The sequence below is a fragment of the Brassica napus genome, chromosome C9 (assembly GCF_020379485.1).
Source record: "Brassica napus cultivar Da-Ae chromosome C9, Da-Ae, whole genome shotgun sequence".
Lineage (NCBI taxonomy): Eukaryota > Viridiplantae > Streptophyta > Magnoliopsida > Brassicales > Brassicaceae > Brassica > Brassica napus.
The window spans coordinates 13,537,803-13,552,796 of NC_063452.1; the positions used below are offsets into that span (position 1 = coordinate 13,537,803).

The 14,994-nt window shown below is 40.2% G+C and overlaps 2 protein-coding genes across 2 annotated transcripts; one reads left to right on the forward strand and one right to left on the reverse strand.

Annotated features, from left to right (window-relative positions):
- Positions 1–2,771: 2,771 nt before the first annotated feature.
- On the reverse strand, positions 2,772–4,052 carry LOC106398026 (protein FAR1-RELATED SEQUENCE 5-like). Its single transcript, XM_013838627.2, has one exon. The coding sequence runs from the start codon at positions 4,050–4,052 to the stop codon at positions 2,772–2,774; it is 1,281 nt and encodes a 426-aa protein (XP_013694081.2).
- Positions 4,053–8,384: 4,332 nt separating this feature from the next.
- LOC106398024 lies at positions 8,385–9,902 on the forward strand. Its single transcript, XM_013838625.2, has one exon. The coding sequence runs from the start codon at positions 8,385–8,387 to the stop codon at positions 9,900–9,902; it is 1,518 nt and encodes a 505-aa protein (XP_013694079.2).
- Positions 9,903–14,994: the final 5,092 nt, after the last annotated feature.

Below are 14,994 nucleotides of genomic sequence, written 5' to 3' on the forward strand. Positions count from 1 at the left end.
TTCAGACGACGCTAGTGAAGACTGTCCAAGGATGTGCAAGCGCCGGTTTACAAAGTCCAGTCTTAAGGGTTATCCTTTGGAAGACATATATGATGCGGTTGGAGACACAAAGGTACATGTATATAGTTATAATAGAAGCTAGATGAACATAAAATTTAACTGATCTAACTTATTGTTTTATTTTCAGGTTATCAACAGTGTGTTAGTTCCAACTATTGGTGAGCAAATTATGCTGGTTCGTATCATTGATGAGGAGCGAGAGTATGACCGTCAGGGCAGCCCAAGTGATACTTGGAACTACTGGTTAAATGTGAAGCAGAAGAATATTTGGTGGAAAGAGCTATATGAGTTAGATCAAGCTGCATGAGGAGTGTTGCCAAAAAATAAAGACATAGAAAAGGTGACGTTTGCAGAAGGATCATCCTCTAATTCTGGTTTAGATTCGAGGTTGCAAGGTCTGGAAGAGAAGATTTTGGAGTTCATGGGAGAAGGATTTGTTGGACTTCACGTAACAGTGGAGACAAAGCTAGAGGCTCTAGGCTCAAGGATGAGTCATATTGAAAAGAACCAGCGGATTTTGAGAAGAAGGGCTAAGAAAATGGAAGACAAGCTAACTTCTATTGAGAGTAAGGTGGAGCCGAGTCATGGTGAAGACATGGATTTTCGACAGTGGGACTATGGTACATATGAAGAGAAGGAGAAAGCTAATTCTGAGAAGGACAAAGCTAATGCTGAGCAATAGGCTGGGAAAGAGAACGATAAAATCGAGAATACTGAGCAAGAGGCTGAGAGAAAAAAATGATGAAGAAGGGGAAGAGAAAGAGGCTGATGACAATGCTCAGCAAGAGGATGAGAAAGAGAAGGAAAATAGTGAGGCTGATGAGCAAGACAAGGAAGACAGTGAGAGTGAGACTGAGAGTGAGACTGATGAGTTGAAGCAATTGAAGGAGAGATGTAGAACACAAGCTGATAAACTGTGGAAAGAAATTGAAGCAAATGAAGAAGAGGTTGGAGGGAAACATGATGAAGAAGAAGGTGAAGAGAAAGAGGCTGAAACCAGTGACGAAGAGAAGGAGAACAGTGAGGATGATGAGAAAGTTGAAGAAAAAGTGGTGGAATCTGAGGCTGAAGGCGAAGATGATCAAGCAGAGGTTGAAGGGAAAGAGGATCAAGAAGAAGAAGTTGAAGGGAAAGAGTCTGAAACCAGGGAGCAAGAAAAGGAGAAAAGTGAGACTGATGAGGTGGAATCTGAGGCTCGGAAGGCAGAGATAAAAAAAGGAACTCCGACACCACCACGTGGGAATCATACAGAGGAAACTCCCAAAGATAATCACAATGAGCCTCGGGTTGAGATGAATAGAACCGATGAAACTCCAATACCACCACGTGGGAATCAGACGAAGGGAACTCCCACACCACCACGTGGTAGGACTAAGGCAATGGCTGCGAGGAGACTAGTGACAAGGCCTATGGAGGGAAAACCTGGAAAATGTGTTGAAGTTGTTGCGGAAGAGGCTGTGGAAACAGAGGAAAAAAACAGGAAGAAAGTTGCAGAAGAAGAGAAAAAAGAGGAAGAGGCTGTGAAAGTTGTTGAAGAACAGGCTGGGGAAGTTGTCGAGGAACAGGCTGTGAAAATTGTTGAAGAATATACTGAGGAAGAAAAGCAAAGGTGGATCATGGTCGTTTACAAGGAAGCACCGAGTCCTTAGATCATGCATAGGTGCAAGGAGAATGCCGCTGTTGCTGTACCAAAGAAGAGTGGCAGGCCAAAGAGGAAATCACAGTGGGTGCAGACTCCTTTCACGGAGGGGAAGAAGCGTAAAACAAAGCCTTAGGCTTATGTATTTATTAGGAATCTATGTTTAAAACTTGTTTAAACTTGGTAGTAGAATGTTAAGTATTTTGGATGTTTAAAACTTGGTAGTAGAATGCTTTTGAATGTTTAAATCTTGGTGTGTTGCAACTTGCAACAGGTTTGGAAAACTAAGTTTACCATGCCCAAAAATGAGTAAGATGAATAACTAGATTTACTGGGTTTATTATGCCAAAAAAACACTATAAAAGATATACCAAAAATTAGTCAACACATGTAAAACACTAAAATATATATATATTATTAAAAAACGAATTAAAAAATATATTTCACATGTAAAACGTGCAGCCGTCATAAATATTTTAATATTATTTTTAACACTTAGTAATACCTATGGTAATCTTCAAGGTAATAGTAATACCACCATACACATAGTAATACTTTGGCATTTTCTACTTTTTTGTAGTAAATCCAACTCAAAGAACCAATAATTTTATCCTATTATTATCGTCAAAGAAGACATTTACATAAACAATTTACGAAAAATATGTATTTTGTAAAATTCTACTTACTATATTGTTAACCATTCACGTACTAACAATGAAAGTTAAGTAAGTTTTTTTGGGAAACCGTTAAGATTTTCTTAAACTATTGAAAATAATTAACAAAAATAGTCTAATCTATATATTTATTATATACGTAGCTTACGAATTGAACATAATCATATAAAGATAGTCTAAATTACACATAACGTAGTGATACATATTGGTTTCGAATTGCACATAATAATACCAGTAAAACCCAGTAATCCAAATTGCACATAATAATACCAGTAAAACCCAATAATTCAAATTGCACATAATAATACCAGTAAAACCCAGTAATCCAAATTTTACATAATAAGCCCAGTAATCTCCAGTAAAACCTAGGTAGTACCTGAACCACTCCCACATTCAAACTATGATGCCATACCTTCTCCTCTGGCTCTGCCTCTTCCTCTGGCTTCTCTAGCTCCTCCTCTGCCTCTTTTTCCTCTTCCACGGGATTCTCCTACTGATGAAAATCTTGTTTGTTGTGATTTTCCTTTCTTCTTGTCAAAATCTGGAGGAAGTATTTTCTTTGCTTTAACATCTTCTGGTATAACCCAATCAGACATATGAGGAACATGATATATGGTCCTGTGATAAGCCAAAGCCCATTGCTCTACCAAATAGTATTTTGAACAATACTCTGATAGATGGAGCTCCCTTCCCGCTGCCTTAGACATGAATGTGGCAGAAGCCACTCCATGCATACAAGGGTATTTGTCTTTATCAAATTGCTCACAACTGCAAGTATTCCTAGCCATATCAACAGTATAAACCTTGCCGTCAGTACCATGCATACTGTACTCAAGATGGAAGTTGTTTAATTCGTCGATTGTAAGAAACCCCACATCAACACATCTTTTAGACATTTCGGTTTCCAAAATAGGCACAAGCTTCAGTGTGTATGGTATTTCAGCTGCCTCCTTCCTATGGTTGTTAAACCATTCAGACATTTTCGCAATGATAACATCAAACATTAGTAGTAAGGTATACTTTCTCGCTTCCTTAATAACACCATTAAAAGATTCTACTGAATTGGTTGTGTCAACATTGTACCTATCTCCTCTGAAGTAACATCTAGCCCACTTCTTCTCTTCAACACTTTTGTCAAGATACGCTGCTGCACTAGGATACTTCCGCCGAAAAGCATCATAAAGGTACTTGAACTCAACCTCCGTATAAGCGTGTGCGCATTCTCTAAACTTGAACGCACAAGTATCTTTGTTGTTATGGACGTGGGTTTTAACATTCAGAGACAAATGCCATATACAATACCCATGTTCGGCCTCAGGGAACACTAGACGTACTGACTTGATCAAGCTTTTATTTCTATCTGAAAGAAATACCAATCCCGGGACATCGGATATCACTGATTTCAACTGTTCCATAAACCATATCCAGCTTTCATCATTCTCACCATCTGCTACACCAAACGCAATTGGGTAGTGGTGATGATCAGGATCCTGAGCAGTCGCAACAAGGAGAACTCCACCATAAACATTCTTGAGGTGTGTTCCATCCACAATGAGGACTTTCCTCATCGCACTGAATCCTTCTATGCTAGCTCCCAGGGCAAAAAACAGATACTTAAATTTGTTGGCCTCATCCACTACCACACGAGTTCTTGTGCCAATATTCGTCTGCTCCAGCATGTGCATATAACAGTATAATAAAGTAAAAATCTCTTTTGGACTTCCTCGCACTTCATTAGCAGCTTCTATTTTTTCTCTTCATGCTGAGGTGTATGATACACGCACACCAACCCTTCGATAAACCAAATCGATCAGAACTTTCGGAACTGGTGTGTCAAATGTACCAGGATAATCTTGAGCCAAAACAGATGTAATAATTTGTGATGTGCCTTTCCTTCTATCAGGCAGTGTTCTTGTAGTAACAACAGAACATATATGCTGCTTGATGTAACTTCTAACCGTCCAAAGATCTGTATTCTTTAGCTTTGCAACTCGCACAAACCACTTGCAGCCGTCTTTGGCTCCTCGGCATTTATCCACAAATCTCGTAGTATCCGACTTAGTTATATCAAACTCAAAACATTTCTGATGTGAAGCCGTCTGAATATGGACTTTTGCTTCCTCCTTGGTTCTAAATTCTTGACCTAAAACCAAACTTGTACCATCATCCCGTGGCTGATAGACAACTCGTGGTCTTACTTCTGTATCTTCAAGCACATGCTCATCTCTTTCCGTGAAATTCTCATGCATCTCAATGTCTCCGTGAAAAGTGAGCACACCACCAGTTGCATCATTCTCAGTACCATCTTCATCACCAGCCTCTCTATCAGGCAGTGTTCTTGTAACTAGAGCTGCTAAATGGGCGAGCCCATGTCCATTAGCCCACGAGTGTTTGCAAAATTTACACTGAACATCATTCGAACCATCTGGATACTTCTCTCCTACTATATCAAAATGCTTCCAACATCTAGAGTGTCTGCGTTTACCTCCTCTTTTCCTTTTGATGTGGTTTTCAACTGTGCTCATGAGAGTATCTTCCACTGCTACTACTTCATCTCCATCTCCATCTCCATCTCCATCTGGGTTTTGATCCATCAGCTCATCCCCACTCATGTAGTCTGTGTCATTTAGGTCCAAAGTATCTTCATTGTCCATCCTGAAGCGACAAAACAGAGAACAAGTTGGACAATCATCTTCTAAAAAGAAACAGAGGCGATCTTCTACATGAGCTTTTCAGAAAAATCATAAGAAAACAAAGTTTTCAAAATCATATAATTTAGCATATAATTTAGTAAACATTTAAAGCATCTACATCACTGATACTAAAACAAAATGTTCTTAAGTATGATAAAAAAATATCTTCTAAAAAGAAACAGAGGCGATCTTCTCAAATGGTAAAGAAACTACTCAAATGGTAAAGAAACATGTCAAGCAAACAAGCAAAGAACAGCTCAAGTAACAGAGAACAAGTTAGACAATTATCTGCTAAAAAGAAACAGAGAGTAAAGATACTCATTTCAAATCATCAAAGAGTAAAGAAACTACTCAAACAGAAACAGACCCATCTCAGTTACCCATCTCAAGCAAACAAACCATTAAACAAACGAACTAATAAAGATGTCATAACTAAAGCCGAAGCTACTGAACCACTGATCAGTCAACAAAGAGATACCCATTTCAAATCTCAAAACAAGTAAAAACTCATTTCAAATCATCAAAGAGTAAAGAAACTACTCAAACAGAAACAGACCCATCTCAGTTACCCATCTCAAGCAAACAAACCATTAAACAAACGAACTAATAAAGATGTCATAAACAGTACCTGGAGTTTTTCTCTTGTTATTCTTGTTAGCTTATTCCCTTTAAGGTTAACGTTACGTTACCAGTGAATCTGCAAACACACATCACTTGTGATTATCCCCATCTAATTACGCAAACAAATTCAACAAAACCCAGCAATGAAACAGAGGAACCACTGATCAGTCAACAAAGAGATACCCATTTCAAATCTCAAAACAAGTAAAAACTCATTTCAAATCTCAAACAAGTAAAATCCATTTCAAATCTCAAACAAGTAGTCATAGATGAAGGAGTCACAGACTTACAGATGAAGAGACAAGCTCGAACGGACGGAGAAAGAGAGTCACAGACGGAGATACGACGGAGAACGGAGATACGACGGAGAACGGAGATACGACGGAGAACGGAGAGATCGATGAGATAGGACGGAGAACGGAGAGATCGATGAGATAGGACGGAGAACGGAGATAGGATAGAGAACGGAGATCGATGAATTGGCAGAATCGCCACTCGAATCGCCGAAGGAGAGAGAGATCGATACTTTCGTTCTCCGAAAGTTGAAATGATTTTTTTTCCCCAAATCAAAACCCTAGAAATTTTAACTTATTGGACAGCCCACGTCCACAGTAACCAAACCCATTATCTCCCATAGGCCCATTGGTTTCTGATTTTTGACCATTTAAAACCCATATGGAAATGTGGTTGTGACCAATTAAAGCCCAATTAATTGTGGACATGGGCAACCAATGGAAGGCCCACCCATTTAGCAGCTCTACTTGTAACGACAGAACATGTATGTTGCTTGATGTAACTTCTAACTGTCCAAATATCTGAATTCTTTAACATTGCAACTCGCACAAACCACTCGCACCCATCTTTGGCTCCTCGACATTTAACCACAAATCTCTTAGTATCCGACTTAATTATATCAAATTCAAAATATTTCTGATATGATGTCGTTTGAATAAGAACTTTTGCTGCCTCCTTGATTATAAATTCTTGACCTATAACCAAATCCATACCATCATCCCGTCTCTGATTAACACCATCATGCATCTCAATGTCTTCGTGAAAAGTGAGCAGACCACCATTACCATCTTCATCACCAGCCTCTGTAGTCTCTTTATCAGATATACCGACATAGGCATCAGTTTCATCATTCTCAGTCTCATCTTCATCACCAGCCTCTATAGCCTCTCTATCAGATATACCGACATAGCCGTCAGTTTCATCATCCTCTTCTGAAAGTTGCACTTCTTCATTGATGATCTCCACATGTAGAACATTTCTACACATCTTGTGATTTACTTGCAGTAGATAACAAAAAATGTCTTCATCATTCCAGATGTATGATGGCTTGCACGAATACAATACCATTGGAAAGTAACTAATCTTCACTTGCACCTTAGCTTCATCTACCTTTATCTTTCTGCAAATACGCTCAACCAAACCAGAGTAAGTGATCTCCTCCATTGATTTCCTCAACACAATCGTGTGAATTTCATCTTCTCCTTCACCATCTCCTGAGATCCATTTTATTTGAGCCTCATCCTTCATATAATATCCTCCATAATCAAAACATATAATTGTGCAATGCGGATTTTGCATTTTTCCTGAAATAAAATAGTATATCATTAGAATTATCATTATCACACCGTACAATCTTTTCTTACTAATACTAATTTAATTCAGTACTATACATAGTAATACTAGAAATACTAGTAAGAAATATCAATTTAGAAATCCTAGTATTTCCAGTAAAATATTTGTGCTTTAGTAAAATTAGTTATACCAGTAATACCCAGAACTTATCCTTGTATAACTAATCCGCTTTTAGGACGATATTGTTAGGATTTTACATTACCCATGATGTATAATTCATCTTAAATGAAATTACACACAGAAAATCATCAAAACACACATAAAATATACCCAAAATCTATATACACAGTTTTCAAAATCTTTTTTAATCTCTCATAATTTTCATTGAATCTTTTTTTTTACACTAGCCGAGATATACACTTGTTTTAATAACATATCAGTAAAAAATTCATCAAAAATGGACGTAAAAAAGTCCCAAAAGCCCTAAACACAGTTTTTGAAATATGTTTTAATCTCTCAAATTTTCATCAAACCTTATTTTTTTAACGTTACCCTTCATATACACGATATTTAAATGTAATATCATAAAAAAATTCATCGAAAGCGAACCTAAATTTCCTGGTTTTGAGCTTCAAAAATCGCTTATGGAGGATGAGAGGAAGATAGGTTGTACGATGAAGAAGGAGACATGTAGGCCAGGAGAAATCTGATTGGTTAATGTTGTTTTGTGGACCATGTAGGTAGTTGAATTATGGTTGGTTTATTTAATTGGAGAAATAAATGAAAGGCTAGTTTGGGAGTGCAAAAATAAAAGGGTAGGAAGAATAGAGAAGGTTTCAATTAAGATCTCTTGATCAAAATTTTACTTTTTTCTCTCCCCTTAGTGGCGATTTTCGGTGGAATTAATTCTAATCCTCTCTTTCCTTTTTCTCTTCCTCAAGGTGAGTGAAGTTCAATTACCGGCCCTTGGCAACGGTATCCTACTGTTGGAAAGTGCATCTCTATTTTCCTTTTTCGCTAATATCTTCAATCAAATCAATAAGAAATTTTCCTTTTTGGATCAAATTGCCTTTTTTCCTTCTCGTATCAATCAAGTATTTCCATCTTGGAATGAATTCGCTTAAGATTGTGGCTGAATATAGCGTGATTAGTGGGAGTTTCACTTTAATCATTCTTGACCTACTTCTGCAAAATCTCCCCCTCCGCTGTGACCTCGCGAACAACTTCAGCGTATCTGCGGCGAACATGGCTGACTTCCTTCACAAAGCTATTGGGGCGATGTCTCAGGATGATGAGGAACCTTTGGTCCTCCCTGATAGTCCCCAGTACAGAGTCTTTGATGAGAATGAAACAAGTTTATTGGGCCGCCTACTTAACCCGGATTGTCAGTCGATGGAGAAGATGATTGACTACATGCCAACGGCGTGGCGTGTGCAAGGTAGAGTCCGTGGTATTGCTCTCTCTCGCGACATGTTCCAATTTGTGTTTCAGCGTGAGGAGGATTTAGTGAATGTCCTGAAGGACAGACCTTGGTCGTATAATCATTGGGCAATGGCGTTGGAGCGATGGTCTTCCTTTCCCCCGGAGAACTTCCTTCAACATATGAGCCTCTGGATTCGCATCAGACACATTCCGGTGGATTTCTTCACGGTCAAGACAATGTTCAAATTGGCTTCAGAGATCGGTGAAGTGGAGGAGATTGCTTATGATCCTAAGGTATCTCATACTAAGGACTACATCTGGGCTCAAGTATTATTTGATAATACTAAGCCTCTGAAAGCATCTCGTAAACTGAGTACTCCTGGGAAAGTGGTTACTATTGAGTTTGACTATGAGAAGATCCACAAGAGGTGCTTCCATTGTCTGCGCCTCACGCATGAAAAGGTTCGTTGTCCCTTATTGAAGAAAGGTGCTCTAACCGATCGGAGAGCCTCCCCTGCTCCTACGGTGGAAGCGGAGAGAGGACAAAGTAAAGGAATTCTGGCTCATTCGATTCAGCCCTTTGATGGCCCCCTTGGCTTTCCACCTTTATTCCCAGAGCTTTCTAAACAATACTTGAGGAGGGCTATGCAATACATCTCGCATTCTGATCCAACAGAAATGATGGCTAGAATTGAAAGAGTAAGACAAGGAATTGAAGCAGAATCCTCTATGCGTCTCACAAGGATATCAGGAGACTTGGATAAGGGCAAAGGTCATGTCTTTAGCTACAAGGAACCATCCTTCACTCAGCTCTTGCAATGTCAATCTGAAAAGGCTATGGCATTGTCTGGGAAGATGCATGCCACCCATGAAGAGGAACCAGACTCATCTTCTTTGCATGCTTCTGCTCTCTCTACTCCCGTCTTGATTTCGACGGGTTTTCAGTTAGGCCCCTTGTCGGAGGGGCGTGTTTCTGGGAATCTGAGTCAAAGGAAAGTAGTGCGCAAACGACCTACGGCGTGGAAGAGGAAAATGAATACAACTGATCGTGCTGTGGCCGAAGAACAAGTGGGTACATCTCTCGAACCTTCTCAGCGGAGCTCGAAGAGGAAGTCTACTTTACCTATGCTTGCGTCAGACAACAAAAACCCAAGAACATCAGAACCTACGGTGGCTTCCAGTTTGAAGCCGCTGCCTCCCCAATGAGTGTTTGGTGCTGGAACTGTCAAGGTGCAGGAAGCACGGAGACAGTTCAGATCATTCGGGAAGTGCGTCGTAAGTACTTTCCGGATATTATGTTTTTGATGGAGACAAAGCAGCAGTTTGGTTACATTTCTGATTTGCAACAGAGATTGGGTTATGATGGTATCTACACGGTTGAGCCTCTAAGCCTTAGTGGAGGCTTGGCGGTTTTTTGTAAAAGCAGTTATGGAGTTGAGATTCTTTCAGGTGACAAGAGAATCATTGACTTGAAGGTTTCAGTTCGTTCATTGTCTTTCTTTCTCTCATGTGTCTATGGTGATCCAGTGAGAGAAAGACGCCAAGAGGTGTGGGACAGATTAGTGGAGATTGGGCTTAGGAGGAATGAGCCTTGGTTGCTAGCTGGTGATTTTAATGAACTGATGTCAAATGAGGACAAATTAGGTGGTGCTGTGAGAGAAGAATCCAGCTTCTGGGGCTTTCGTGATATGGCAAGAAGTTGCAAGATCAGAGAGCTACGCAGTTCGGGTAATCCCCTGTCGTGGGGAGGCTGGAGAGAGTTGGTTTGGGTTCAATGCCGCCTTGATAGGTGCTTTGGTAACGATGCGTGGTTCAATTTGTTTCCAAGATCGAGTGTGGAATATGGTGATATGTGGGGCTCTGACCATAGACATATGCTGATAGGCTTTGTTCTGGAGCAAAGGGAACTCAAACGAGGAAGATTTTATTTAAATAATCGCTTGCTTCACCGTCAAGGTTTTGAAGAAGTGGTCGTTCAGGGATGGGGAGATTCAGGTGATCCAATGAGCATTATGGATCGCATCTCTCAGGTTTGGAGAGGTATATCCAGATGGAAAAAGACCTCTGATCTTAATTTTCATGAGCGTATACTGCGACTCAAAGCTGCATTGGAGAGGGAGGTTTCCAAGCTTTATCCGATACGAGCGGTGCTTAAGAGGATTACGAAACAACTAGCGGAGGCCTATATGGAGGAGGAGAGATACTGGAGGCAAAAATGCAGAGAAGAATGGCTCAAAGAAGGAGACCGTAATACAAAGTATTTCCACAATGTGGTTAAGGGAAAGAAGGTCCAGAACCGGCTTCTCATGCTGCTAGACGAAGCTGGGGAGGAGCACTTTTCTGAAGGTTCTAAAGGACATATAGCTACTGAATACTTCAGAAAGCTATTCTTAAGCTCTAATCCTTATGAGCTAGACCTCTTGTTTAATGGCTTCCAGAGTCGCATAACAGAGGAAATGAATGCTAACCTTATTGCTCCAGTCTCGTCTAAGGAAATTAGGAAGGCAGCCATGAGTGTTGATGGAGGTAGTGCACCGGGGGAAGATGGGTTGACTGGGAACTTCTACCACCAATATTGGCATATAGTGGGCCCGGCAGTCACTAAGGAAGTCCAGAGTTTCTTCGATACGGCGGTGCTACCAGAAGGTTGGAATCATACCCAGTTGAGCCTCATCCCGAAAGTGGTAAATGCGAACCGGATGCAGGATCTCAGGCCTATCAGTCTCTGCTCAGTGCAGTATAAAATTATTTCCAAAGTCTTAAGTAATAGACTGAAGATTATTTTACCAGAGGTGGTCTCTGAAACGCAAGGTGCCTTTGTCTCAGGCCGGTTAATATCAGACAACATCATAATAGCTCACGAGATGGTTCATGCTCTTCGTACTAAGGAGGGAGTCTATAATGAAAATATGGCTATCAAGACTGATATGTCTAAGGCATATGATAGAGTGGAGTGGTGTTTTCTTGAGACTTTATTGGAGCGGCTTGGGTTTGCTCGAGAGTGGGTTCGATGGATCATGTCCTGCGTGAGCACGGTCACATATTCGGTCTTAATAAACGGGGCTTCACACGGATTCATTAAACCAGAGAGGGGCCTTCGTCAAGGGGACCCCTTGTCTCCTTTTCTCTTCATTTTATGTGCGGAGGCTCTTGTAAACGGTTTAAATGCTTCAGCTGATTTGGACAAGATTCATGGTATCCAATTAGGCGCCTCTCGTCCTGCAGTGCATCATCTTCTGTTTGCAGATGACAGCCTGCTGATGTGTAAGGCGAGTGCAATGGAAGCAGAAGAGATTGTTAAATGTCTGAAAAGATATGGGGATGCTTCAGAGCAGATGATCAACCCTCTCAAGTCCTCTGTTATCTTTGGAGCCAAAGTCCCGGCTGATGTCAAGACTGAGATTCAAGGAATCTTGAACATCGAGAAAGAAGGAGGTGCATGGACTTACTTGGGACTCCCCGAGTGTTTTAGTGGCTCGAAAAGACAACTGCTCAGCTTCATTCGGAGTAAACTGCATGGGAGGCTTAATGGTTGGTTCGCAAAAGCTCTATCTCAAGGGGGTAAGGAGATCTTGTTGAAATCAGTTTGTCTAGCTCTGCCTATCTATGCTATGACTTGCTTCCGCCTTCCAAAGGACACTTGTGCTCGCCTTGTCAGTGCAATGACAGAGTTCTGGTGGAGCAGTGGCTCTAATAGGAGGAAAATTGCTTGGGTATCATGGCAGAAATTATGCAAATCCAAAAGTGAAGGTGGCTTGGGCTTCAAGGATCTCGAGATGTTCAATCAATCCTTACTAGGGAAACAAGCATTTCGCATCTGGAGCAATCCTGATTCGCTAGTAGCGCGTGTGCTTAAGCACCGATACTTCAGGAACTGATCTTTCATGGAGAGCAGTCTAGGTTCGCGGCCCTCTTATGCATTGAGAAGTATCCTCCATGGCCGAGAATTGCTCAAGCAAGGTTTAGTTCAGTCCATTGGCGATGGATCTAGAACTAATGTGTGGTGGGATAAGTGGATTATTGACAAAGTCCCACGTTCTCCTAACTACAGAGCTGATTCGGTGGTTGATCTTACACTAAAGGTGGAAGATCTTTTTGATCATCAAACGGGTGCATGGAATGAGAACCTGATTCGCCAAACCTTCAGTCCTTGTGATGCAGAGATTATACTCAAAACAAGGAAGAACCCCAATAGGAGGGATAAGCTAATATGGGCATATACTAAAGATAGTACCTACACGTCCAAGAGTGGGTATAAGTTCCTGGAAATTGCAGAGGAAAGCCTCAACCCTACGGTTCCTGCAGTGTATCCTCTTGAAAAGAAGTTATGGACAGAGTTATGGAAAACCAAAACCTCTCCAAAACTGAGGAATTTTCTGTGGAGAATCCTTTCTGGTGCTTTGGCTGTTCGAACTCTATTACGTACGAGAGGTATCAACATCAATCCTACATGCCCAGCGTGGGCAGGGGCCCTGAGGATATTGTACATGTATTGTTTCATTGTCACAAAAGATGTTTGGGCAGGCTCTAATATCCCTATGCCTCCCTCGGGTTCTTGGTCGAACTCAGTCTTCCTTAATCTTTATCATCTTCTGAGATGCAGCAAAAGGACAAACCTGTCTCCAAGTGTTGCTCAAGTGTTTCCTTGGGTTCTTTGGCATATTTGGAAAGCCATGAATGAGTTCTGTTTTGAGCATACAAGACTTGCTCCGGCTAGTGTTCTTGATAAAGCTATGATGGATGCTGAAGTATGGAGAGAAACTATGGTGCCTAGTACAGCATTGGAAGCCCCTTTGGCTCCAGCTTCTATTGATGAGGTTCGCTGGCTGCGCCCTCCTCCTAACTGGCTTAAATGTAATGTGGCCTCGCTTGGACCTTTAATGCGCCACTGAGTGGAGCTGCCTGGCTACTTCGTGATGAGGAGGGTAAAGTACTTTTACACAGCCGACGGGCCTTCACAAGACTAGCATCTCCGCTTACTACGGAGCTTCATGCCCTTCTCTGGTCAGTAGAATCTATGGTTTCTCACCATTCTCAACGTGTGATTTTTGAAACCTCCGCTTTGGATCTTCGGATGGCTCTTCTTCGACCAGATCTATTTCCTCAGTTTCATCTTCTGATCTCTGCCATCGTAGAGCGTTTGAGGCTTTTCCAGGATTGGAGTGTTAACGTTATTAAGAATGAGAGAAATTTAGCTGCTAAGTCGATCGCTAATAGTGTGACATCGGACAACCATTCTGAGTCTTATGTTGCATCAGGAGGACCTTTGTGGCTAAACGATCTGCTTATCAAAGAAGCTTCAGCCACGGCTTTGCGAGCTACCACTGTGGTTCCTGCTGCAGGATAACGAAGACATTGAAGTGTTTGGCTTTGGTCTGATAGCTTCTCTTCTCTCTGTCTCAGCTTTTAAGTTGTTTTCTTATTATGCTGCCTAGTGGTGGTGTTTATTTACTGTTTTCAGCTTTTTTTTAACTTTCTCTGCTTTACTTTTCTGACTTTTGGTTTGCTTTGAGACTGTGTGGATGGCTCTGTATTGGTCTCATCTCTGGTTTGGGGATGAGATTATCTCTTCTATCTAATGAAATTCAGTGTTAAAAAAAAGAATAGGGAGAAGGTATTGAGAATTCATTTAAGGAGGCATGGGGTATACGGAGTTAATCTCCCAATTTTCTTTCAGTTTTAATGATATACTAGACCTTGACCCGTCCGACCGGACGGGTATTTATTTTATGTTTTAGCTTGTTTATATTAAATTATGTATTAGTAATATTTAAACATAAAGTTAGATTGAAAATTAATCTTTGCAGTTATAATTAAAATTAAAAGTTAATAAAATATTCTGATATAAATTTTAAATCTCCTAACTAAAATAATATAGGGATGGGTCATAATTTTTTTCCAATTCTAAAATCTTAGCATCCCTTAAAAACAAATAAAATAAATTTATAAATACATAAAATATATAAACATATTTAAAATTAATTTCTATTAAAATAAATTTATTAAAGAACAATAATCTTGCGTTGTTGTTGTTGTTTATTTCTATAGTTTGTAATGAATTGCTCTTATTTATAGATAGGCCAAAAACATTGATTATTAAGATGTCTATCAAGTATACCTAAATTTTTTGAACTAAAGGATAAATCTTGGAATAAAGTTGAGATTTAGGAAAGATAATAAGTTAGATATTACGTGATTTTGGAAGATCGATCTTAAAGTTAGTATATGTGTGGTTTTTGGTGTGATATTGAGTAATAGCGTGATCTTAGGTTGACGAAAACGGTTTATTTTCAAAATC